This window comes from Bos taurus, chromosome 17 (genome assembly GCF_002263795.3).
Source record: "Bos taurus isolate L1 Dominette 01449 registration number 42190680 breed Hereford chromosome 17, ARS-UCD2.0, whole genome shotgun sequence".
Taxonomy (NCBI): Eukaryota; Metazoa; Chordata; class Mammalia; order Artiodactyla; family Bovidae; genus Bos; species Bos taurus.
Genome location: NC_037344.1, coordinates 72,785,457 through 72,809,521, shown reverse-complemented (window position 1 = coordinate 72,809,521; position 24,065 = coordinate 72,785,457). Strand labels below are relative to the sequence as shown.

At 68.4% G+C, this 24,065-nt stretch overlaps 1 protein-coding gene and 1 pseudogene across 2 annotated transcripts; both read right to left on the bottom strand.

Moving 5' to 3' along the window:
• Positions 1-10,267: 10,267 nt before the first annotated feature.
• On the bottom strand, positions 10,268-11,301 carry GP1BB (glycoprotein Ib platelet subunit beta; annotated as a pseudogene).
• Positions 11,302-11,514: 213 nt separating this feature from the next.
• On the bottom strand, positions 11,515-19,197 carry SEPTIN5 (septin 5). 2 transcript variants are annotated; one of them, NM_001076371.1, is made up of 12 exons: positions 19,087-19,197; positions 18,931-18,941; positions 14,975-15,071; positions 14,794-14,880; positions 14,485-14,608; positions 14,275-14,409; positions 14,058-14,175; positions 13,868-13,969; positions 13,058-13,154; positions 12,838-12,973; positions 12,613-12,715; positions 11,515-12,481 (listed from the first exon to the last, which is right to left on the bottom strand). In NM_001076371.1, the coding sequence occupies exons 1-12, from the start codon at positions 19,127-19,129 to the stop codon at positions 12,425-12,427; spliced, it is 1,110 nt and encodes a 369-aa protein (NP_001069839.1). In that variant the 5' UTR covers positions 19,130-19,197; the 3' UTR covers positions 11,515-12,424. The 2 variants fall into 2 exon arrangements, with proteins under 2 accessions (NP_001069839.1, XP_024833217.1); XM_024977449.2 differs by lacking the exons at positions 18,931-18,941; positions 19,087-19,197 and adding an exon at positions 15,664-15,992.
• Between the last annotated feature and the right edge of the window lie 4,868 nt (positions 19,198-24,065).

Genomic DNA, 24,065 nt, shown 5'->3' with positions numbered 1-24,065 from the left:
CTGAGGAAGGCTCAGGCCCCATAGCCCGCCCGCCCAGCCCGCCCCCGGCAGACCACCGGCCTCGGCCCAGGGGACCCGCCTCGGCACAGAGCGGGAATTGGAGCCAGGCAGCAACAGCTGGGCCCACTCGAGCGTCCCCCGGGGCCCCCGCCTCCATTCCCAGGCCCCCATCCCAGCCTGTTCCCAGGCTGCACCCCACCCCCCAGAACCCTGCTCAGGACCTGGGCGGCCTAGGCTGCGGGAGGACCACCAGCTGGGACCTCTTGCCTACCCCCTGGCGACCTGGGCACAGACCCGCCCTTGGGCCAGAGAGTACTCCTGGGGCAGCGGGTGACGAACTGCCACCCGCCCTCCCGACCTGCCCCGTCCCTGCCACAGCCCCAGGCTCAGCCTCCCCGCGGGCACACAGCCCGCTGGGACCCGCGGCAGGCCCGGGGGGCGTGGCAGGTGGCGGGGCGCAGTGCAGGCAGAGGCCCCCAGCCCTCTCAGGCAGGCCTGTGCAGGTGCAGACAGACGCCGTTTTGGTGGCTGCGGGGGGGCGCCTGCCTCTGCCTGCCTCCCCGGGAGCGGGTCTCGGGGACCCCACGTCTCCGTCCTCACCCCCACCGCCACCCATGGTCTGGGCGCCCACTACCATGGTGAAGGCCCCACCGCGTCCCCCCAGAGGACTGGCTGCGGCCACTCGGGCGGGCAGTGCCTCCCAGAAGGGTCGGCTCTACCCTCTGGATGCCTGGCTGCCTATCTGTTAGCAGGGCCTCCTGTACCCGGGCCAGGCCAAGCCTCCCATTTTACAGATGGAGAAACTGAGGCTGCGCAGAACTGCAAGCTGGAGGAGTCCCGTGGACGTTAGGCAGAGCTGCCAAGGGAGGCGGACAGATGGGGGAGGGGGAGGGATTGGAAGGGACCAGGGCTCGACGCCCAGATCCTCGCTGCCCGCGTGGTTCTGCCTCAGGGCAGGGCCAGAGGAAGCGGCTCCCCCTACAACCCCGGGAACCGAGTCAGTGGGTAGTTACCGCCTGGAGAGGATGAGGAGGTCGTTGGTGCCCCTGAAACCCAAGCCGGCACCAGCTCTGGGAATGGACGTCTGACCCCTTTGCAGCCCCCAGGGCCCCGGAGAAAATCCTGGAGGCCAAGTTAATACCAAGACCAATTTTTATTTCAACAAAGTTAATTCTCAACAATGTGATACTGAGGGAGCGGGGTTTCACTGCCTGGGGGAGGGGGCTGGAGTCCTGGTGCAGCAACACCCCCTCCCCCCTCCGGCCCCTCTCCCTGGAGGCCCCTCCCCCAGCCACCCCCTCCCCCAGCACAGGCTTGGCCACCCTGAGGACACAGCTCCTGGGGACAAAGGGGTCCAGGCTGCATGTCCAGGGTGAAGGTGGACCCCCAACTCTGCTCCTGGGCCTGGAGTGCCCTCCCCACACCCCACCCCTGGCCCCTGAGATGGTGGGGGGGACCCCCAAGCCCACCCTGGTCCCACTGAGGATGGGGCCCCACCCTGTCTGTGACCCGGGCCACCCAGCAGCCCGGGTCCCTGGGCAGCACCAACCGAGCAGACTGTGACCACGCGGGCGGCCGCTTCCAAGGGCCTGGGCTGGGACAGGGTACTCCCGGGGGGCGAGCAGACCCCCCACCCATCTCTGCCCACTTCCAGGCACCCAGAGAGAAGCGGAAGGGCGGGGCGAGGGCGGAGGGGCTCGCTGACCTTGCTGCCCCAGCCGAGCCTGGGGCTGGACCCGGAAGCCGCCGTGCAGGGATAATCGATGGTCTGGGGGCTCGAGAGGCTTGGCAGGCCTGTCAGAAACCCCTCCTGACGAGGGCCACATGCACTGCCTGCGGGCTCCACCGGCCCCCACAGACCCCTCCGCCGCCCTCTGCCCGGTGCCCACAGCTCTGCATCCGCAGAGGGGACAGCCTGCTCGGGGTGCAGCCTCCCTACAGCACCAGCCGGTGCCCAGTGGGCAGCAAGGCCGCCCCGTGGGGCCCTGCGCCGGAGGGGCGGAGTCTGCAGAGGCTGCCCATGAAGCCCGGCTTCCCCTGGAGGGCAGTGCCCGAGGGCAGGGATGGGCCAAAATCAAACCAGATGGGCTGGGGGCCCCGAGGGGCAGGCGGGCCATTCGTCACCGTTATCTGCCCGGCCGCCAAATCACAAACACATTTTTAAGTGAAGGACTGGCTGCCACCGGCCTGTGGGCCTTGATGCCGCCCAGCTGTGGCCACTCTGCGTGGGGGTGGGGGTGGGGGTGGGGGAGGGGTGGACGGGTGTGGGGGCAGCGGGTGGCCTGCGGCAGGAGAGATGGGCACCTCCGCCGTGCCCACGCACTGCCCTGCCTGCAGGCTGAGCCCACGCCAAGCCCCCACGTCCACGTGACGCCTCCCCTGCTCGGAGCTAAGGTGCAGGGCCCGGGGCACCCCCGCTCTGCCCGGGGCACCCCTCCGCCTGCCTTCTCCCCAGAGCCTTGGCATCAGAGACTCAATGTCTGGTCCACATGCCGTGGGCCAGGGCTGCTGGGGGGACAGAGACACCTTCTCTATGGGGCTGGGGGCTCCGGGGCCACTCCAGGGGGGCAGTGGCCAAGATGGGCAGAGGCGGGGTGTGAGCTGGCACCGTCACGAGCCCCCTGAGTGTCCCCGCGAAACCAGCCTCACTCTCGCTGTGGCCTGACTGTGTGCTCGGCCCACAGGTGAGGGGGTGGGGGTGAGGGGCTGGGGCGGGACTGTGCCATGCCTGTCCGTCCCTGGGAGCTGAAGGCAGGTCCTGCCCGGCACCCTGGACCCCCGGGCCGGCCCACAGGGGTGGGGGGCGCCGCGAGAAATGGCCTGTGACGAGGTGGGCGTCCCAGGCGGGAAAGCAAACAGTGTCAGCGGCTAATGAGCGGGAACCGGCCTGGGGCCGAGGCCCGGGGGGGCCGCCACCATCGCTCATCCTGACAGGCGGGCGGGCGGGGCGGGGGGCTGGGGGCCGGGGCGGCGAGCACGAGAGCCCACAGAAGGTCCCCTGGAGGCCCGGCCCGCACGCAGACGACGGATGGACGGACAGACGGACAGCCCCCCTCCCCTCCCCCACGACAGCCCGAGGGGGCCCGGCTCCCGTGATCTCCGCCAGCCCGCAAACTGGGGAGCACAGAAGGACTGTCCGGGGCGGGAGGGGGCTGCACCGGGACCCCCGCGCCCTGTGCCGCCCCGGGCCTCTGTTTCCCCATCTTTACTGGGGGCAGGAGGAGGGGGGTCCCGTGGGGTTCCCGCCCTCCCCGAGAGTCCTCCCTGCCCGCTGCGCCTCCCACCGGCCTGGCAGCAGTGGGCCAAGTCCACGGCCAAGGGAGTGGCCCCTCCGTCCTGCCCGGGTCACTGCTAGGAGACTGAAGTGGGCACTTTAGCAGCCCGCGACCCAGCCCATGCCCGGCAGAGCCCATCCGCCCTGGGCACTGCAGGTCTCCTCAGCGGCTGGGCCTGGGGGCGCTCCTGAACCCCACGGCCCCCGGAGGTGGCCGCCCGTGCGGTGTCCAGGCCCCTGTCCCACCTCGGCCGGGAGGGACGGGCAGCCATAAATTCACACCACCGGCCGCCCGCGGGATAAATGTGTCATCGGCCGCACGATTTACGAGCACAGCCCTGGCCCGCGAGGCAGGGAAAACAAGCCTGTGTACACACAGACGGGCGGGTGGGGAGGGGCAGCGGCCGAGGGCATGCGGGGGCACGGCCAGCGGCGGGACGTGCGCCCACAGGAGGCGTGAGGACCGTCCTGCCCCCCACATGCGCTCCCTCGTGGGGAGGTGGCCGCCGGGCTCTGTGCCCTCAAGGCAGGTCTTGGCCGCGGGGCCACGGCCGCTGCACACAGAGGCAGAGGCAGGGTGGACCAGGAGGACGCAGGGCGCCCGGGGGCTGGGAGATGAACGGGGCTGGGCTGGGTTGCCTCTGTCCCACCAGGCCCACCTGCTCCAGTATCTCAGAGGCCTGGGGGCAGCACGACACACCCTGGACACTGGTGCTCAGGGAGTTGAGGGAAACCATGTAGGAAGACCCTTCACAGTCCTGCCACCACGCCAGAGATGGCCGTGCCCGCCGCCCTTGCCCACAGGGCCCTGGGGGGTAGGCCAGGCTCCAGGCCCACCGGCACCAACCTCAGTTACCTGCTGGGACCGTTGCAGGTTCAGCCACCGCAGCCGGAGACACAGACGGGCCCAGGGAGACCCAGGGGCACTCAGAGGGGACGCAGGGGGCCCGGAGCACGTGGGGAGGATGCCGTGGGCTCCTGACGGCATCACTGCTGACAGACCAGGCCTCAGGCACGTCGCGCAGAAGGCTGCCTGCGGTGTCCACAGGCCCCACTGTCTACAGACGATGCCACCCCTCCTGACAGCTTCGCCGCGGAGGCTCGGGAGTGCGGCCCGGGAGAGTCTGGTACCAGTAGACCCTCAGCCCAGGGAGAGGGACTGACGGATGACCCAGACGTCACAGTGTCTGAGCCATGTCACCCCAAGTAAAGAGAGGCAGCCCTGAGCCCCTCAAAGACGTTCCCACACCAGGGACCCACAGAGAAGAGACCTGCAGAGCAGGTTGAGACCCTGCACAGCAGAATCTGACACACTAGGGACCCCACACAGTAGGACCGCACATGGTAGGGCTGCACAGTAGGACCACGCACAGTGGGGACACGCACAGCAGGATCCGACACGGTGGGACCGCACACAGTAGGGCCCCACACGGTAGGACTGCACACAGTAGGGCCATGCACAGCATTTAGCACCAGCAGACCCAGAGCCCCGACACACAGGTGGTCCTGCTTTCCTCACACAGAGGCGCACGGCCCCGCCGGGGTGACATCTCTCGGCGGTGGCGTCGCAGGCCCCACCTGCTCCAGGTCTGTCACGGGCGCCCCTCCGGTGGGCACGGGGCACGGGCGGGCATGCTGGGACAGGCGGCTCTCAGGGCCCTGTCCCCAGCCCCGCCCAGACAGAAGCCGGTCCTCAGGACCTGCAGACGGGTTGGAATTCTTCAAGAGCATCTTTAAACAAACAAAGCCCAGAGAAAAGCAAACGCCCCAACACAAACCACATCAAAATAGACGTCTGCGTAGATGCACCGTCTCTTGCGGGGGCCCACAGAGGCCAAGGGGGCACGACTGCCCGGGTGACGTGTACGCTGCCGGGACCCCCAGCCCCAGGCTGCAGCCCCCTCTCAGGGTGGGCATGCCAGGCCAGGCCACACTGGGCGGGAGACGGAGCACCATGGGAACCCTTTACCTCCCCTGGGGTCTGCATCCCCGCTCCCCGGGGAAGCCAGCAGGCAAAGCTTGGGGGAGCCCCTCCAGCCCCCCACCTGTGAAGGTCCCCATGGGCCTGGGACACTGGCACGAGGCACAGACAGCAGCGCCTCGGCAGCCAGGGGGACTGGTCCCCGCTGGGCGGAGGTCCGAGGACCAAGGTGCTGCAGCCCAGCCTGCACCATGCTGCTGGCGGCCTCCGGGCAGGGGTGCCCACGAGTGGGAACGTGCGCGAGAATGAATGAGGGGGAGGCCCTCCCCTCCTCCCCCAAGCTGAGACCAGGGCACCTGGCACCCCCACACTCTCCTCTGGACCGAGACCCTCCCTGTCCCCGCCTCCATACACTGGCTTGGGGCTCAGGGGGCTGGTTCTGAGCATCCAGGGGACCATCTGCGTGACAAGGCCCAGGCCAGCCCCCGGGACACTCGGGGCCTGTCTCAGGCACAGAATTCCCAGAGTGCCAAAGGTATTTTGAGACAAGGAAGCCCCCATCCCCATGCCCATCCCTTTGAGACAAGCCAGGGAAGGTGTCATGGTGGACGTCTGCAGGCTTACCTGTGACCAGGTGGCCTTATCTCTGCCGCCTGTGCCCGGTGGGGCATCTGAAGGACAGATGCCCAGGGCGGGCACTGCCAAGATCAGGCTCTGGTTCCCCCTGCAGGTCCCAGGAGCATCCTGACCCCAGAGGGTGCTCACACCTGTGGCGGGGCCCACCTGGCCCATCTCTCAGCACTCTTTGTCTTGCTGGCCCTCAGCAGCTGGCGCGCAGGGACAGGAAACCCAGATGGAGGGAGGGACAGACAGCATTTCCCCTGGGGCAGAGGGGACCCCTGGAGGCTGTGCTGGGGAGGCCGCTGACCCCCAGTTCCTGCGGGCCAGCCAGGGGTCTCCTGGTGCAACAGGATGTCTCCCTGCAGACATTTCCTGTCTGCAGACAGAGACGATGAGGGCAGTGAGGCTGTAGCCAGCACCGGGTGTACACGGCGCCGGGTGTAGACGGCACCGGGTGTACACAGCCCTGCTGTAGCCAGCACCGGGTGTAGACAGCCCCAGCGTAGACAGCACTGGGTGTAGAGAGCACCAGTGTACACGGCCCTGGTGTACACGGCCCTGGTGTAGACAGCACCAGATATATACAGGCCCAGTGTAGATAGCACCGGGTATAGACAGCCCAGGGCTGGTGACTGTATTGCAGAGAGCTGGGTGGGGGAATCTGCCGAGGACAATTCAAGGACAGAGGGACACAGCCAGGGCTGGGCCCAGTCACCAGGGCCAGGGACCCCACAGATCCCCTCAGCCTGGGGGGTGCTGGCAAGAGCCCCCCACTGATTTACAGCCGCCCCTGGGAGGGAGCTGTGGCTGCGGAAGCCTTGTTCTTGGCCCCCCTCCCCCTCGTTGGGGGTCAGCAGGCTGGGGTGCGCGGTTCTCAGCTGGTTTCCAGATGGGCCGGTGGAGAGGTGTCTGGAGGGGCGCCCAGGGTGGGGGGTCGGTAAAGGGACCCTGCTTTGTCTCTGCGGTCGGTCGTCTCACGGCTCTAGGCCCGTCTCTGTCACACGGAGCCCCCTTCCCGACGACCGCCCCGGTGGGGGGCTGGGCTCTGGTGATTTATCACCCGCTGCCTGTCCTCCATCGGAAACGCCGGGGGTGGGCGCAGACGGTGCGCTGAGCTATGGGCCCCCAGGGCCCCGCCACCCACACCAATGTTGTTGCTCCGTCTGGGCGGCGGGCCCACCCCCAGCACGACCAGGGCCTGGCCCCCAGCCCTTCCCGGGGCCTCGTCCGCGGGACCCTCGGAGCTCGCACCCAGCGGGCGGCGGGTCCCTCCGCAGGCTGGAGGGCCGCGGGGACCGCGCTCCGCCGCCGGCCTGGTCGAGAGGTGCCCCTATCCGTGGGCACCCGGCGGGCGGCGAAGCCAGCCTTTTACGGTCCCCTCCGCACGCCCCCGCAGCCCCCGCCTGCGGGCGCACACAGCAGGGACTCAGTAAGTGCTCACCGAGCCAAAGAGCGGCGGACGGCCGCGCCGCGGGCTCACTGGGCTGAGTCCCGGGCCACTGCCGCCGGCGGAAGAAGCCCCTTATCTTCCCGCAACCACGACCGGCTGTCGATGTGTGTGGGGGGCGCCCTCGCCCTGCCCCGCCCCCACCGGAGCGCCCTGCGGACCCTGAGGCCGCCCAGTCCTGCTCTGCGTCCCGCGCCCCTCCATCCCCCCGCACCCCTCCATTCCTCCCGCACCCCTCCATTCCCCCCGCAACCCCTCCATCCCCCGCGCCCCTTCATCCCCCGCGCCCCTCCAATCCCCCGCGCCCTTCCATCCCTCGTGCCCCTCCAATCCCCCGCGCCCCTCCATCCCTCGCGCCCCTCCAATCCCCCGCGCCCCTCCATCCCCCCGCACCCCTCCATCCCCCCGCAACCCCTCCAACCCCCCGCGCCCCTCCAATCCCCCGCGCCCCTCCATCCCCCCGCAACCTCTCCATCCCCCGCGCCCCTGGGCTCCTGCGCCCCGCGCCGTCCTCCGCCCAGTGTGCCCCGCGGGGGCCATTCGGCGGGTCGCGAGCGCCCTCTGCTGCCGGGCTGAGGCCGCGCTCCGGGGAGGACCGGCCGTGGCATCTGCCCTTTTCAGGGACGAAAACACCGAGGTTCCGCGCGCTTCTCAGGGCTGTGTCCGGCTGGGCCGCCGCCTGGCCTCGCAGGGACTCAGCGCTCTAGGCACCCCCTCGGTCGTCCTCCAGTCGCCAGGATGTGGCTTGAGCGTCGGGGCGGCCCGGGGTGGTGCGCCACGTGTCTGGGCAGAGTAGGCCAGGATGCAGGGCAGGGAGGCCTTGGATACTCTGGAAAGAGTGGCAGCAGGAAGCTCGTGCCTGCCCCGGGAAGAGCCCGGCCTTGCTCTGAGGCTGCCCACCACCCCAAGAAACTGGGGACCAGTGTGGTCAGAGGACTGGAGCTGCAGGGCAAAGGGGCCCGTAATTGCCCACCTGGGGGCTGCAGGCATGAGGGGCCAGCAGGGCTGTTCCCATCTGGATGGAGTCTGAGCCCTGGGGGGACCAGCCTGTCAGTGGGGAAGGCACCCTGGGGCAGGGTATCCTCCCTGAGACGGAGAAAGGGACACAGAGGCCCGGGGCTGGCAGAGGGGCTGTGCTCCCCCCATGCTCTGGGCTGGTCAGGGCCCCCAGCTGGGACCGCGCCCCTTCGCCACACCCCAGAGGCTGAGGCCCCAGGGTCTGTGTGTGGAGTGTCAGCTCAGGGTAAGGGCCGGCAGCCCTTGGTGGTCAGTACCATGGCCGGAGCCCCTAGAAATCACGGGGAACTGGCAGGAGGGCAGGGCGAGCCTGGAGTAACCACGAGGTTCTGCTGCCCTGTTGTCTGAGGGGGAAGTTCTTCCTCGGATCTGACCACACCATGATGCCGGCCTGTTCCTCTGTCAGAAGATCCAGGCTTCCGCAGCCCCTGGCCCCCGGGACTACCACACCCACCCCCTCAACAGGACACTGGCTGGGAAGCTGGGCCCCTGCTCACCACTGGTCACTCCCAGCTCCTGCTGGGACCTGTCCCATAGCCCAGGGAGGCCTCCCTGTCTTAGCTTGAGGTCACCTAGGAGCCCCCAGGCCCCTTTCTCTGGGCCCTGCATTTGCCCCACAGAGGCCTCAGCGAGGAGGAGAGGGGATCCCTGGGGCCTGGTCTCAGCTCTGCTCCCAGGGCAGCTACGGAGAAAGCTCTGCGGCCCAACAGGGAGAACCCGCCCCCCTCAGAGTCGGGTTTCTTGCTGTGGAAGGAAGGGGTGACACCCCATCCCTGCACTGCAATGGGGCTGAGTTTAGGGGGTGGCTTGTGTACCTTGCACGATGACTATTACCTCTGACCCCCACCAGGGCTCCGGGCCACTCCCTGGGGGGCAGGGGGCATTTCTTTGTGCAGAAGGGGCCGCTATCCCAGATCTGGTGATAAGCCTGGATGGACAGCGGACAGTCAGCTGCAGCCCACAATGGGCCGGATGCCACGCACCTGCCCACAAAGGAGGGGATGGCTCCCACCTCACGTCCCACCGGCAGCCCCGAGATAGCATCGGCCCGGCCGGAGGGCCATCCGTCTTGTCCCACAAAGGCTGAGACAAAGACCGTGTCAGTGGCAGCCTCCCCGACCGGGTCAGTGGGGCCAGGGGCCTTCCTGGGCCTGGGAGCCGGGGCTCAGGCCCCAGGCTCCTCATCAGCGGCCTACATTGTTCACAGGGCCAGACAGGTGGGGGCCACACCTAGAGCGGAAGTGGGGAAAGCATCGCTGTCTCTCTGGGGCCGCCAGGTCCAGCTTAGCAGCCTGAGCCACGCTGGGGCACATACTCAGGATTTTCCAGGCCCTGGTGGCTCGGCCTGGATCCAGGGCTGGGATGGGGGAGACCAGGGCCTGAGAAGCAGTCAGGGGTGCTTTCCTGCAGGAGGTGGCAGCCAGGTGGAGGACACGATTCAGAGACCCTGCAACCCCCTGTGCCTCCTCACTCCTGCAGGGAGCTTCTGTGGACCCCAGTTCACAAGGCTCACCCTGTCCTTACCTGCTCTCCAGATCTTCTCACTCAAATGCCCAGGAAGGTCCGGCTGGGGCCCCTGACTGCCCTCACCATCCCTGGTCCAAAGCACTCCTGATGCTTTGGGGAGCCTCACACCCTGAACCATCCTTGGAGCCACCTGGCAGACCCGCCCTGGCAGCCAGAAACCTCCACTCCAAGCACGTGCTTTCGGCACACGCTCCGCCCGTGGGGCTCCTACTGTCCCCACACTGTCCTCACCCCCACCCCCCCCCAGGTGGGCACTGTCCTTCCAGCCCTTCCACACCTCCCCACTTGAACTTTGGGGAGAGTCGGGGGGTGGGGGGCAAGTTCGCTCACTGCCCCCACCCCATGTTTCCCGACCAGGAGGTGATATGGAGGTGTATGAACTGCCATGTGGGAACTCCTCCCTCCTCGGAGCTCTTTCTGGGTTTGGGAAGGGGATTCCGCGGCACACGGTGAAGATCGGTCGGGTGGGGAGCAGGGTTTATTGGCAGCGTAGACAGCGTGGGGGGGTCCTCGGTCCAAGTCCAGGCATGGGTGCGTGTGGCCAGCGGCGGCGCAGCAGTCGGGCCCCTGCGCGGGGCCGCCGGGGAGGCAGGTCTGGGAGATCTTGAGGACGGGGGAGGGGGCCCGGCTGCACGGTTCAGCGCCAGTCGCTCGGCTCGGGGGTCGCGCGCTCGGCGGCCAGCGGCTCGCTCAGCGGCCTCCGGCGCGTGGCGCGGGCGCGCAGGCTCCGCAGGCGGCACAGCAGCAGCGCCAGCAGCAGCGCGTGCAACAGCCCGAGGACCAGCAGCAGGAGCTGCGCCGCCAGCGCCCCGCGGCAGAGCGCACCGGGCGCGCAGGTGGCGCGCAGCTCGTCCTCCGCCAGGTAGGGTAGCAGGCGGCCCCGCAGCGCGGGGGGCGCGGCGCAGCGCAGGTCGCGGTAGGGCTCGCGCTCTGGCCGGCCGGCCAGCCAGGCCCGCAGCGGCACCAGGTGGCAGTCGCAGCGCCAAGGGTTGGCGCCCAGGTGCGCGGCGCGCAGCACCGGCAGCGCGTCCAGCAGCCCGGGCGGCAGCGCCGTCAAGTTGTTGCCGGTCAGCACCAGCTCGGTCGTGTCCGGCGGGAAGACGGCCGGCAGCGAGGCCCACGTCAGCCCGCGGCGCCCGCAGTCCACGCGCGTACCCGCGCAGCGACACGGGGCGGGACAGCCCGCGGCCGAGCGGCCCGGCGGCGCGAGCAGCAGAAGCAGCAGGCTCAGCGCCCCGCGCAGCCCTGGAAGGGAAGCGCCGCGGTGAGCCCGGCCCGCGGGGTCCCGGGCGGCATCGCCACCGCCCGCGAGCCTTTCCACCCGCCCGCCGGCTGGAAGGGTCCTCCGGGTCTGGCCCGAACTGCTCTGACTGCAGCCCATAGGATTGAGAGCCTCCCTGCCAGATGTCCTCGGGGAGCGCGCGGCCTGGGCAGACCCTAGACTCACCGAAGCCCATGGCGAGAGGTCGGCGACCGGGCGAGCTCTGGAGCTCCGGGCGGTGGTCGCAGGACCGGGCAATAAGGCCTCCCCGCCCCTCCCCTCCCCGGCCCTGGTGCGCCTGCCGAACCGACCACAACGCGGCCACCCCGCCAGAAATAACCCAGAGGTCGAGCCGCCAGCACAGATAGAGCGCTATCGCCAGGTTGCCGGCCGACCGAGCTTCCGGCCCCTCGCTCCCGGGGCGCACAGACCATGCGGACACCCTCTTCGACGTTCACCAACATTGTTCTCCTGTCACCAGGACAGGGTGCAGCATTCACAACAGAACACACTGGAGAATGGGGCTCGGGGCCAGGGATCATGCGGGTGGAGGGACGGGGACCAGGGACTCAGGAACCCAGAGCGACAGTGCTGCTGGGCAGAGCGGGCCTCCCGCCCCTGATGGGCAAAGGGTGGGCCAGGGGCGGGGGAAGCGTTTGCCGACCACCCGCTGCTACTGGAGCCCCCCCCTCCCCCGCCCGGGACCAGGCCAGGCTATGGGGGAGGGTCGCGGGCATTCACTGCGAAGCCCAGCCGCATTACGGTCGCCTGCAGCCAGCGGACCTCCTTAGGTCGGGAGGGAGCCTAATCACTTCCGCTCCCAACCTGTGCACAGAGGTGCCTGGTGAGTGGGGTAAGGGGTAAGAAGGACCCACGGGGGCCCAAAGGGAGGCTCAGGAGTCGGGAAACAGGCCAGGGTCCCGGGGATCGGCCCCCCACCCCCACTCTGCCTCGGCTCTCCCGCCCATGAAAATGGGGCCTGGAGTCAATTCAGTGACCTTCCGGTTGGGGGCAGACCTCACAAGTGACCACCCAACTTAGATCCAGCGCCCCAAAGCCAGAGAGGTCTGGATGTGGGGGGGCCAACGTCCACGCCCCTGGGAAGCAGATACAAACGAGGGGAGGGGTCGATGCTGAGAATAAATTAGGGTTGGCTGGGGGCTGTGACCCAGCGTCTCTGAGAACAGGAGGGAAAAAAAACCAGGTCTGGGCCACTCTGGGGTTGGGGGTCGCGCCCGGGCCTATGGGCGATCCAGATGAATCCGGCGTCGAGTCCAGGCCCGTCGGGGTCCGGGGGTGGGAAGGGCCAGCCCGGAAGCCGGCAGTATAGTTATGGCACGTGGGGCTGCGGCGGGGTCACTGGTCCTGCATCTGCTGCTTCATTTTCTGCAGCATCTCTTGCATCCGCCTTAGCTGGGGGCGGGGCAGGAGCGGCAGGGGGCGGTGTGAGTGAGCGGTGGGCGGGGCCTGCCCCCCCCCAGCCCAGCCTGGCTCCGCCCCACCCCGCCCACCCAGCCTGGCCCCGCCCCCCACTCCCCGCCCACCTCCTCATCTTTCATCCTGATGAGCTTTTCAGTCTCAGCGTCGGGCGTGGGCAGTGGCAGGATGGGTATGGGGCTCTCCATGCGGCTGTCCTGCGTCAGCTTGCTGCAGGGTGGACACCGGGGACAAGGCTGCTGGAGGCCGGGCTGACCCTCGCCACCAGCACGGCCCTGCGACTCCCGCACCTCCAGGCGGGGACTGGGGGCGGGCGGGGCGGGGGCGCGCACCTGGTCATCTGCTGGATGCAGTGCGCGCGGTAGTTCTCGTAGTGCACATCGCAGGTCACGTCCTTGAGGTCATGCATGTGCGTGCGGATTAGCATGTTGCGAAGCTTCACGAAGTCGCAGTGCGCCTGGTTCTCCACTGCGGGCAGGGGTGGCCGGTGAGTGGGCCACCGGCCCACGGGAGCCTTCCCACCCAAAGGCTGTGCCCCAGGCCTGGACTCACCCTCCACGATCCCCCAGGGGTACAGACGCCCCCGGACCCGCTGCCCCTTGGCCTCCACCACCGTGTTGCTGCCGATAACAGCGAAGGGTGCGCTCTCCTGGGGGGGGGGGGCAGGTGCAAGGGCTCATGCCCAGTTAGCATAGGTGTGAGGTCCACAGTACAAGAGGGGCGTGGGCACGCCTCCAGTGTCCCCAACAATAACCTCTCCCCAAAGAGATCCTGTTATCCCCACCTTGGGCCTCTCTGTTGCCAGCTGAAGCCAGAGCTGGTGCCCCTTACATGGAGAGCTTTTGCCAGGATGTGCCCAATCAGATGTACCCTCCCCGCCTGGCACCCTCCCCCTCCTTCCCCAGAGCGGAGCCTGTGCCGGCTGTTAGTGATACCCCTGCTGACTTTGGGGTGAAGGGCCCACCCTGGTCCTGGCCTAGTGGCCACTTGTCCCCAGCTTGGCTTCTCCATCACCACTCAAAGCCACCTCCCTCCGCCAGAGCTCAGGACTCTGTGAGTCGGGGCATGCACAGGCCTGGGGTACGAGAAGGGGGCTGAGCGCAGGGCCAGGGTGGGGCCTGGCCAATGACTGTGCCCTCATATTCTGGCAAGCACTCCATGACCCATGAACCACACGGGACCCAAACCACACTGGCCAGCTGGGACCTGAGCCACCCCCAGCTAAGACTCTACAGCCTGGATGAAAGTCTCACGCCACCCACCCCAGCCCCGCCCCCCGCCCCAGGTCAGACCAGGGCCCTAGCGCTCCTCTAGACCCGCTGTAGCGTGGCCTCTGGGGTCCCCCAAGCGCTGCAGGCTCACCTTCAGTTCCCGGTCCTGCTGCTTGAAGTCTTCATCCTCGTCCGAGTCGCACTCAGGAAACTGGTACACGTGGATCCCAAACTTGTCGATCTCTTCCCGGATCTGCAGCCAGCGAGGACTGTCAGGGGAGGGGCCGGCAGCCTCAGTCCCCTCTGAGCCCCGCGCAGACCCCCCAGGCCTGCAGGCTCACCCGCTCTTTCAGCTTCCGGATCTCCCCTGGGACGAGACAGTCGGCCTTGGCGATGAGGGGCACGATGTTCACCTTCTCGTGCAGGGCCTTCATGAAGCCCACGTCCACCGGCCGCAGCCTGTGAGGGGCCGGGGTGAGGGGCTTGAGGGGTGGGGTGGCGGGAGGGGGTGCCTGAGGAACGGGCGGGCCAGGCCCCCTGGCCCGGGCAGCCACCTACCCGTGCCCGAAAGGGGAGATGAAGTACAAGCAGCAGTGCACCCGGTTGTCCTGGATGTTCTTGCGGTTGAGGCCGCTCTCGTCCCGGAAGTACTGCTCGAACTGCTGGTCCACATAGTCGGTGATGGGCTTCCAGCTGGGGGCAGGGGGCACGTGAGGCCAGCCGGGCTGGGAGCCGGAGGCTAGGCCAGCCCAGGCAAGCCTTCCTCACCACTCAGAGTTGTTGACGGCGTCCCCGAAGCCCGGTGTGTCCACGATGGTGAGCTTCAGCTTCACCCCCTTCTCTTCAATGTCCACCGTATGCTTTAGGATCTCAACCGTCTGGCTGATGCGTTCTGGGGCAGGGATGGTTTAGAGTGGCCTCTGCAGCCCTGACTCCTACGCCCGGGCACCCCAGACACTCCCAGGTTACGTGGCCTGGTGGTGGTCTGGACCCACGCTTCAGGGACAGAGGATCGGGGCTGGACCTGGAAGGAGCCCTTGAAAGGCTCACCCAGCAGGGGGTGTGGGGCCCACTCACCCTCGGCACTCAGCAGTTTCCGCTCCTTGTACAGGTCGGTCAGGAAGAGGCTGTGGACCAGTGTGGACTTCCCCAGGCCTGACTCCCCTGCCCACAGATGCAGTGGGGAGGTCAGGTCCCAGGCCCCAGACAGAGCATGGCTGCCCGTGCCCCTGCCCGCCCTGGGGCCTGGGCCACTCACCGGCCACCATGAGCGTGAAGTCGAAGCCCTTCTTCACAGACTTGCGGTGCACCTGGTTGGGCAGCGTGGCGAAGCCCACGTACTGCTTGTCGACGTCCTGGCGGGGGTGGGGCGGGTCAGGGGCACGCTCCTGTTCCTGGAGCAGCCCCGGCCCCTGCCCCTACCGGGCTCAGGCCAGGGGGGCAGCAGGGCAGGGTCCCCCGGGAGAGTGGCATCTCAGTGGCAGCAGCAGGCGAGGGTCTGTGGGCAAAGGCCCCCCCTGAGGTGGGAGGCAGGTGGGCCTGGAGGGTGGTGGTGCCCTCAAGGGCTTCACAGACGCCAAGTCAGTGCCTGGAGCAGGGGCAACAGGCACATCCAGCAAGGCCAGTGTCCTTGGGTGGGGGGCAGAGGGCACCAGGACCCGGACCCCTCAGACGTGCCCAAGGACCTCCGAAGCTGGAGAAGCCCCCACCTCAATACTCACCCCTCCGCGAAAGTAGAGGGTGGGAGGCCCCATCTGGCCCCGATCCAGCCGCGGGGGCGGCTGGCGGCAGCGAGCTGCGGCTATTTATAGACAGCAGCCCCCGGCCTCCCTGTGGCCCCGTGCACAGCCCAGGACCCCAGGACCCTGCGGCCCCCGTCATATCCCCAGTCCGGGCACCGGGGTGGGCGCGCGCTGACCCACTTTCCGCGCCCCACTCCACACACACCTTGAGCCGCCTCTGGGCCTGGGTCCGCGGCGACAGCAGCGGCTCCACCAGGCGGTCCTGGGGTGCTGCCAGCGAGTCCATCCCCGCCAGCCTGGGACCGTGCGGGCCACGCTGGGGCCCAGAGGGTCAGGCCCGCCCGCCGCCAGGCGTGTTCTCGCCCCCGGGGCGCACGGACGCGGGCACCGGGGCCCAGGGCGGGGCAGTGCTCACGCGATGCGCGACCCCGAGGTCCCCCTCGAGCCGCGGGTCCGGCCCCAGACGGCCAGCCCCGGGCACAAGTGGGTCCCTGCGCCGGACGGGAGCGCGCGGTCTCCGGGAGACAGTCGCCTGGAAATGAGGCCGCGCGGGCGGAGCCATCGGAGCGGAGGAGGGCAGGGCCCAGCTCGGCAGGCAGGCGGCTGCGCGCGGAGCGGCGCGGCTCGGGCCGTCAGCCCCGCGACTGCACGGCGGGGGCTGGTCCACGGCGGGTCCGCGCCGCCGCGCCCGCCGCCAGAGGGAGCCCCATCCACGCGCTCCAGCCCGGCCCCCCGAAACTCCCCACAGACGCACCCCTCCCTGCGCGCCCCGCCCCCCGCATGTGTCCGGAGAATGTTTACCGCCGCGGCCGCCAAGACCAGCGGGGAACCTGCGAGGGCAGAGACCCGCTCCCCACCCAGGCCCGCGTCGGGCGGCAGGGGGCGGTCAGAGCCCTAGATGCCGCCCCCCATCCCCTCTGCAAACGCGGAAGCTGTGGCCCGTGCGTAGCTCCCCAAACCCGCCGGCCAGCCCTGCTGGCCAGACAGCTACTGCCAGCCGAGGGGGGCTGATGGAGCGGACCCCTTCCCGGGGGGCACTCTGTCTTAGCTTCCACCCTGCCCTCACCCCCCAGGATTGGGCAATAGGGGGCCTGGGGGGCTCTGGCTAGCTCCGCCCTCTCGCCTGTGAGCCCCCAAACCCAGCCTCTCCCCAACCCCACAGGCCCCCACCGGAGTCTGAATAGGCCAGACCAATGGGAAGGAGCTGAGCATCCAAAGAGGTGGACCCGCTGTGAACTCCGTCAGTAGGGCTGGGAGGCCCCCACACCCCCACCCACCCTCCCTTCCTAGCTCCCTGCTTAAGAAGCCTCTGTACCCCCGTCCAGGCCGGAGCTGCTGCCATGGGGCCTGGAGGCCTCTGGCACCTGGGGAGGAGGGGTGGGTCCACTTCTGGGAACAGGAGCGCCTTTCATCCAAGAGGATGGGGGGGGGGTGGTGCACAGGCCACAGCCCGGCCCCCCGCCCTGGCTCCAAGAAAGCACCCGCCACGTGGACCTGTGGGGGGCCTCAGGGCTGAGTATCCCCCAGCCTCCAACCCCAGGCGCCACCTTAGACATGGCTGCTAGGACCAGCTCCTGCCGGGTGGATAAGCTGATGTCTCGGGCCTAGGGCACCTCCGAGGACAGAGCGGGCCTGGCCTCATCTCCCCACACCCTGGGGCCTGAAGGGTGCACTGCCCAGACGGCCTCGGTTTGCCCGCTGGTAAGGCACAGCCTCGGGAGGCCCGGGACCAGGGACAAGCCCAGCCCCTGCCAGCCCAGCCCGCGTCCCACCTCACCTGCACAGGGCTGGGGATTCCCTGGGGGTCCCCAAGCAGAGGGCCCTGCCGCCCGCTTTGTCTGGTCCTCAGACACTGCTGAGGACTCCTGGAGCCGCAGACGTGCCGCGCCCACCTCCTCCCCACCGCCTGGTGCCTGACGCTCTCGAGGCGTTTTCATTCTTAGAATCTCTCCGTCAGCTCTGGGAACAGGAGCCAGAGCCAGTGGAGCCACCACTTTCGCTGAGAGGGGGTGCAGTGGGGGAGGGCACAGGGGACCACCAGAGCCCCCCACCCAGTGCCTAAGGTGGTGGGCACGGAGGGGTCCATAGAGTCCCCCTCTTTCCTGGAGGGGCAACAGGCTGAGGCTCAGAACACCAACAATGGAACAGTGAAGACCCACGGGGAGCCTGCCCCAAACGCCTGGCTCCTGGCCCCGATCCCGGGGGGAAGCTACACCCCACCCACATCACGGCCTCTGACTCGTGCCCCAGGGGCAGGCATGGGTGAGGCCGGTCCTAGCTGAGCTCCAGGTGGGGCAGACACCGGCCTAGCGGGGCTGGAGCCCCAGCAGAGGACCCCAAGCGTCTGCAGGCCCTGGAGCAGGGGGGCTGGTCTCCCGGGGCTTCCCCTGTCTCTCCCTGAACAATGGCAGGCTGGCGGGCTGGCCCTGCATCTCCTGCATTGTTCGATCCGCAGCACGGGCAGGCAGCTCCCGGCCCCGGCTCCCCGGGGAGCCCCTCGCTGGCAGGGTGAGGATGAGAGGCCCCTCCCCACAAGCCTCGCCCAGCCCAGGGCACAGCCCTCGACTTCCAGCCCCAGCCCCACCTGCCAGGCTGCTCCGCCCGCCTGCTGCACCTGGGCCAATACTGCGGGGTTCCACCCAGGGTGTGAACCCCCATCCCTGACGAGGGTTGCCAAGGCCACCCTGGTGCCTGAGTCGGCCTTCCTGTTCTGCCCAAAACACGGCTGCGCTTGAGCAGAGAGACCTCAGCCAGTGGGGCTGCCCCAGGGCCCCAAGCTCCCCAGATGCGCCCCTCTCCATTGGGTCACCTCGATATTTAAACCTGACCTCAGCCAGGTTAGCAGTGGGTGTCCAGGTGGCCTCCTGTCCAGCCCTGTGCACTTGGAGGGTGGGGGTCCAGGCCGGCCCTTGGGTGAACCACTTTGTACCCCCTAGGTCTGAAGATCCGTGCTGGGCAGGGGGATGACTCAGACCAGGCCCTGGAGGCTCCCAGTCTGGGGAAGAGGCACCAGGTCAGCCCACTCACATCACTCAGTGGGAAGAGGATGCAGAGAAGCTGGGTGGGGTGGCCCGAGCAGCCGCCCACCCTCTCTGTGTGGGGCCGCTCTGGGAAGGCCCTGGCTGCTGGACACAGACCCCTCCCCCCGCCCCTGGCCTTCCATGACCAGGGGCTCCCTCAGGACCCCCAGCACGCGGTCTCGGGCCAGTTCAACAAGGAGAGGCCGGCGCTGGACCAGTGGGAGGGGGCACCCGGCCCATCCCCCATCGGGGAGGGGCCCACGCCGCGCAAGCCAGGGTCAGGATCCAGGACCCCGGCACGGCGCCGCCTCCGCCCGGCAGCACCCGGGCTGACGATCGGCTATCGCGACAGGGCGGGATGACGGCGGGCGGGGGCGGGGTCGCGCCGGGGCGCCGCGGGTTGTTGGCACAATGGGTGACTGCGGGCCGAGTGAGCGGCGGCGCACGCGTACCTGCTTGTCCTCTGCGGGTGCGGGTCGGGTCGGGGGTCGGGTCGGGGTCCAGGGCCGGCCGGCGGGCGGGAGAGAGACCGAGACACGCGATGAGAGGCGCGCGGGCGGCGGGGACAAAGGCGCGCGCGCGCGCGGGCGGGCGGGCGCCGGGCTCACCTGGGGTCGCCAGCTTGCTCTTGTACCGCAGGCCTGTGCTCATGGTGGCCGCCGGGGGGACGTGCGCGCGGGCGGGGCGGCGACGAGCCGAGGCCAAGGCCGGGCTGCGGGGTGACCGGCCCCTCCGCGCCGCCGCCCGCCCCGCCCGCGCGCCCGCCAGCCAATCGGCGCCCGCCGCGCCCACGCGCGACCCGGCGCGGCCGGCGGGGGCGGGGACCCGGGCGCCCCACCGCCCCGCGCCCGCGGCCTGGGGCGACGCCCTCCCTTCCCGCCGGCCGGGCGCCGGGGCACCCGAGACCCGCACTGCGCCCGGCCCCCGTGACCGCGGTCGCTGTCCACCCCGCCTCCTCCCTGCCCAGGGCCCCCGGCCCCCCAACACCGTCCCTGCCCGATCCCCGGCCCCTTACCCAGACCCCGGCTCTGACTCCTCCCCCCTCATGGGACCCCCGTCCACACCTGACCTCTGATCATCCTTGGTGTGCCCCCCGTGAAGCCCGCCCCAGAGGCTCGGGCCGCATGCATGCTCCTCCACCGCGCTGGCCTGGCAGGCTCTGCCCAGCTGAGGTCAGGGCATGCCCCCCCCCCCCAACTCATCAGGATGGATGCCAGGGGCTTTGGCCTGCAGAGCCCCACTCCTAGCCCTGTCCGGGCAGAAAGCCTGATGCCTGGCGCGAGGCCAGCCCGGCTCCTCTCCGGCAGCTGCTGGTGGCTGTACCTGGCTCTGCGAGTGCACACACCTGGGCAGCCGGTCCGCCCCAGTTCTGGGATCCTTGGTAAGGGGTGAGGGTGAGCTGCCACCCCAGTGCCCTGTGCTCTGCACACCCGCAGGTGGACCCGCTGAGACCACCCTGAGAAGGGGCCCCCGGGCGCTGTGAAGGCGGGCCAGGGTCTGCACCCTACGTAGGCTGAGGTCTCCCCAGGCGGGGTGCCTCCTGTCTCTTTCGGTCACTGCCACACGCCTAGCGACACTCCCAGGTGCCCTCAGCCTGGACCCCCCCCGGGAGCGCCCCCCCAGGAGGCACGTCTGGGGCTCTCAGTCCCTCAGGGAGGGACGTCAGGCCTGTGGTCAGCAGCCCCCCAGGTGAGGGCCCCTCCACAGGCAGGAAGCCCCATCCTGTCCCACCCTCCTGCGCCCTTGGGCCCTCTGCTGGCCTGTGGGCTCTGCCATCTCTGAGCGCCGGCGCTGGGCAGACTGTGTCCCCTCTCAGTGTGAAAGTCAGGGGGGCAGTACCTTCACTGCTGCCCGCTGGTCGGGGTCCCCTCCCCGGGCCCCCGCCCAGTCCAGCACGAGGTGTGGGGCCAGCGGGTTTGGAATTCAGGACTTTCACCCGCTCACAGATGACCTGACGCCTCACGGGGCCCCGGGGCTGTGCCTTGAAATTCTCGTGCTGAGGGACTTCCCAGTGGCCCGAGGTCGAGACACCGTGCTTTCACTGCAGGGGGCTCGGGTTCCATCCCTGGTTTGAAGCTAAGGTCCCCCCATGCCACGCCGCCAAAAGACATACGAAAAAAATGTTTTTAAGATTTTGGTAGTGAAACGCAACTGTTCCCATGAACTGGAATAAATAAAGACCACGGTAAACGTGTATGTTGGTTTAGGACTGGCTTTGTCACCAGAGTTTGACAACCTTTCTTTCAGAGTTTTAGGGAGTTCGGGATTGTGGATAAAGGCGTGGGGCCAGAGGGGACACTTGGAGTGCGAGGCAGGACTTCTGAGCCTTCACCAGCCCTGGGGGCCTCTGTGGAAACCCCATCTCAGGGCACCTGGAGCTTAGCAAAGCGGTCCCGTCCGCCAGTGAGAAGGTGAAAGTGAAGTTGCTCAGTCGTGTCCGACTCTTTGCGACCCGTGGACTGTAGCCCACCAAGCTCCTCTGTCCATGGGGTAGAGAGAAAGGACATGGCCTCCATGGCAGTGAGAAAGGACACTTCAAAAGTCAGCACCAACTGGCCCAGGCAAGCCTGAGACGTGGAGAACGGGCTAAGCTGCCCTGTCCTGGGGGTCTGGGAGGGGCTCCAGGCAGCCCCAGGTCAGGGAGTTGGAACTCAGCCCTGAGGGGACTAGACTGCTGGAAGGGCCTAGCTTGGCAGATTACAGGTTTTAAAACAATCTTGTAGACAAGAGGCAGGGAGGGGTGGGACACCACAGAGGCAGCTCTTTTCTCATCTATGTGTGCTCCAGGGGAGGGTGGGGTCAGCAAAGGTGGGCTGCAGCCCAGTCTTGGGCCTGGAGCTGATGGCAGAGGACTCCCGAGGGCAGGCCTGGGTCAGGCCTCTGGTGAAACGCCCAGGGGTGAGCGAAACACCCCGGGCTGCGGGGTGGGAAGCGGGTAGGGTCTGCTCCCCTCTAACCCGGCCATGAGTCCAGGGGACACCCCGAATCCTGCCACAGATGCAGGGGCTGCCGCTCCAGCTGAGAGACTCTGAGCGACAGATCACAGCTCCGCTGCCTGAGCAAGCGTGTAGGCTCCGGCCAGTGATTCACAGGCCCGTCTTCTGCTCTGCCAGGTGGGATGGCAGGGGGGCCTCTTCCAGTTTCTCCAGCCTGGATGCTGCCAACTGACCACCTGGTGCAACCCTTCCACGGCCCCTGCCCACCGCAGGTCACGACCCTGGGGGCGGGTGACCTTGGGTAGGAGAGCCCGGGCCTGGCCAGCCTGCCTCCCACTGCGGGGCTGTGGTTAAAGGAAAACCCAGCCTCCTGGGCTGGGGGGAGCAGGTCTGAGCCCGCCCCCACCGCCGGAGCAGGAAAGCTGGCAGTGGTACAGGGAGAAGTCAGAGCGATGCTCCCGGGTGGGAAGAACGCTACTTTCTAATTCACAAGAAAAAGAAGGTAATGAGTGAAAAAATAAGCTACACCCAGAAAAATCTGCTCAACCAGCTTGGGCTACAAATAGCTTGACGCTTTTCAGAAAAACAAAACAAAAAAACCTCTTTTTATTTCGGAAGTTCTCCAGAGGCCGCATTTAGCTGGTGCCGAATCGTCCTTCCTGTCAACATAGACGCGTGGGCATCTGTGGTCACGTGGGCGTTGGTGCCTCTGTGTAAGCCCTAAGCCCGGAGGTGTCGGGTTCGAGACAGGGCAGCCTGTCCAGGGGACTGGGGGCCGCTGGCAACACACTCCAGAGCGTTCGGTCCATCTGAGGCCAGGTTCGAGGGCAGAAGCCGAGCTGGACACAGCATGGCCATCCACACGCCGTCTCTGGGCTGCGGGGGTCAGACCGCCTCTTTGAAGAAAGGGCTACCTGCTCTGAACCCCGCTTCAGAGGAGAGGAGGAGAACCACACTGCCCTTCACGGGGACACAGAAGGACCGTAGTCAGCTCAAAGTGGAGCTAACCCACCGAGAGCACCTTCGTGGCGCGCAGGACGCCCCCTTCCCTGCATCCCAGCCCGCTCAGAGCTTCAGACCCTTTGAGGCTGGGGTCCCCGTCCTTGGTGAGAGCATGGGGCTGAAGACAGACCCCACCCCCCCCAGCTCGGCACACAGGGGCTGTGATTCCCGCAGCCCATCCCCACTGGCCCAAGGTGGTGCCCTGGGTCACTCACTCATGCAGTCTGTGCCCGGGTGTGGGGCCGCCCTGAGGAGCAGGCCCCGGTCAGGCTCAGTGCTGGCGCAAGAGAAGGACCCGCCTCGCTGACAGATGGGGGCACGCTGCTCAGGCCCCAACAGTGGGCACCCCCTCGCCCCGCCCCTCCGCCACTGTCCGGCCACCTCCCGCATCCCGCCCAGTGGGCTGTGCTGTGCCTGCCGGCTTCTGGCTCAGGACTGTCCCCCTCTGAGGTCCCCGCTTCTCAGTGTGATGCTGGGGCCATTGTGGGGGGTGCCCAGACTGGGGTCCAGGGGTCCTCTTCTCCCAGGGGCTTCCTGGTGTGCAGGAAGGTGAGTCATCCTCCCCCAACCCCAAACCCTGAGGGTGAGGGGGACAGTGTGCTTTGCGGGCCTCTGCCTGCTCAGCCCTCCTGGGGGGCGCGCACCGTGCCTGGGCACAGACCGGGAAGTGGGGTTCAAAGCAAGGAGGACAAAGGCCTGAGCGAGGGCCCTGGGGCAGCAGGCAGGCCTCGGCCCGGGTGGGGGTGTGGCCGTCCTGCGCTGTGGGCCGCAGCCCCGCCCACCTGCCCCAGACCCCGGGGTGCCCTCTGCCCAGACAGGCCAGCAAGGGGCCCGTGGGGACAGCTGCCCCCAATAAGGAGGGCGAGGGGCTCGTATGTGCAGCCAGGGCCCGTGGAGAGCCCTGCCCTCACCTCCCCTTAGATCACTGTGACAGTCAGGGCGAGCGGGTCTCACGTCCAGTGGGCAGCAGCCCCGTCCAAGGGACACACCGCCCACGGCAGCTGCCCGACCAGGAGGGCACCGCCAGCACCGCCGCATGCCGCCAGAGACAGAGCCTTGGTCCACGCCGTGGCCCCGTTCCCTGGACAGCTGGACTGAGGGACAGAGGACGCCTGTGCTCAGCCCCAGGAGCCCAGCCTGGGGACCCGGAGCAGCAGCAGTGCCCCTCCCTGGCGAGGGCCGGTGGCGCGGGGCCTCCACGCCTTCATGATGAGACGGGGTCTGGAAGACGACGGAGTGCAGAGTAACTCAGCCAGTGGGCACTGCTGACCAGGGCCAGGGCCCCTCACCAAGTGCAGGCAGGTCTGGGGCTTCACGGTGACCCAGACCCAGGCCCGCCCTCCCCCGTGACCACCTCTGCCCTCCAGGGAAGGCTAGGTGTTGGGGTTCCAAAGGCTGGCCCCCGTGCCCCGCTATATCCCAGCCCCATGTCCGTCCTGGGGTCATCAGGCCAGGGACGGGTGAGAAAACCCCCCGGGAGTGAACAGCGTGGACATGGCCGCGGGTGGCCGGCCCTGGGCATCCAAGGAAGGGCAGGAAGGCCTGGGGTCTCGGCTCAGTCCCTCATGCCCCTCGTTCTGGCCACAGACCGCGGGGAGCTCCTCTGCAGAGCTCTGCCTGCCCCAGGCAGCCGAATGAGGGGAGCCACG

What these genes read in the sequence shown, in the direction of transcription:
- SEPTIN5 (XM_024977449.2), bottom strand. Translation starts at nt 15,744, where the DNA reads ATGGACTCGCTGGCAGCACCCCAGGACCGCCTGGTGGAGCCGCTGCTG. An exon ending in CTTCACGCTCATGGTGGCCG is followed by an intron (nt 14,881 to 14,974) that starts GTGAGTGGCCCA and finishes ATCTGTGGGCAG; the next exon opens with GGGAGTCAGGCCTGGGGAAG. An exon ending in ATCTCCCCTTTCGGGCACGG is followed by an intron (nt 14,176 to 14,274) that starts GTAGGTGGCTGC and finishes GGCCCCTCACAG; the next exon opens with GCTGCGGCCGGTGGACGTGG.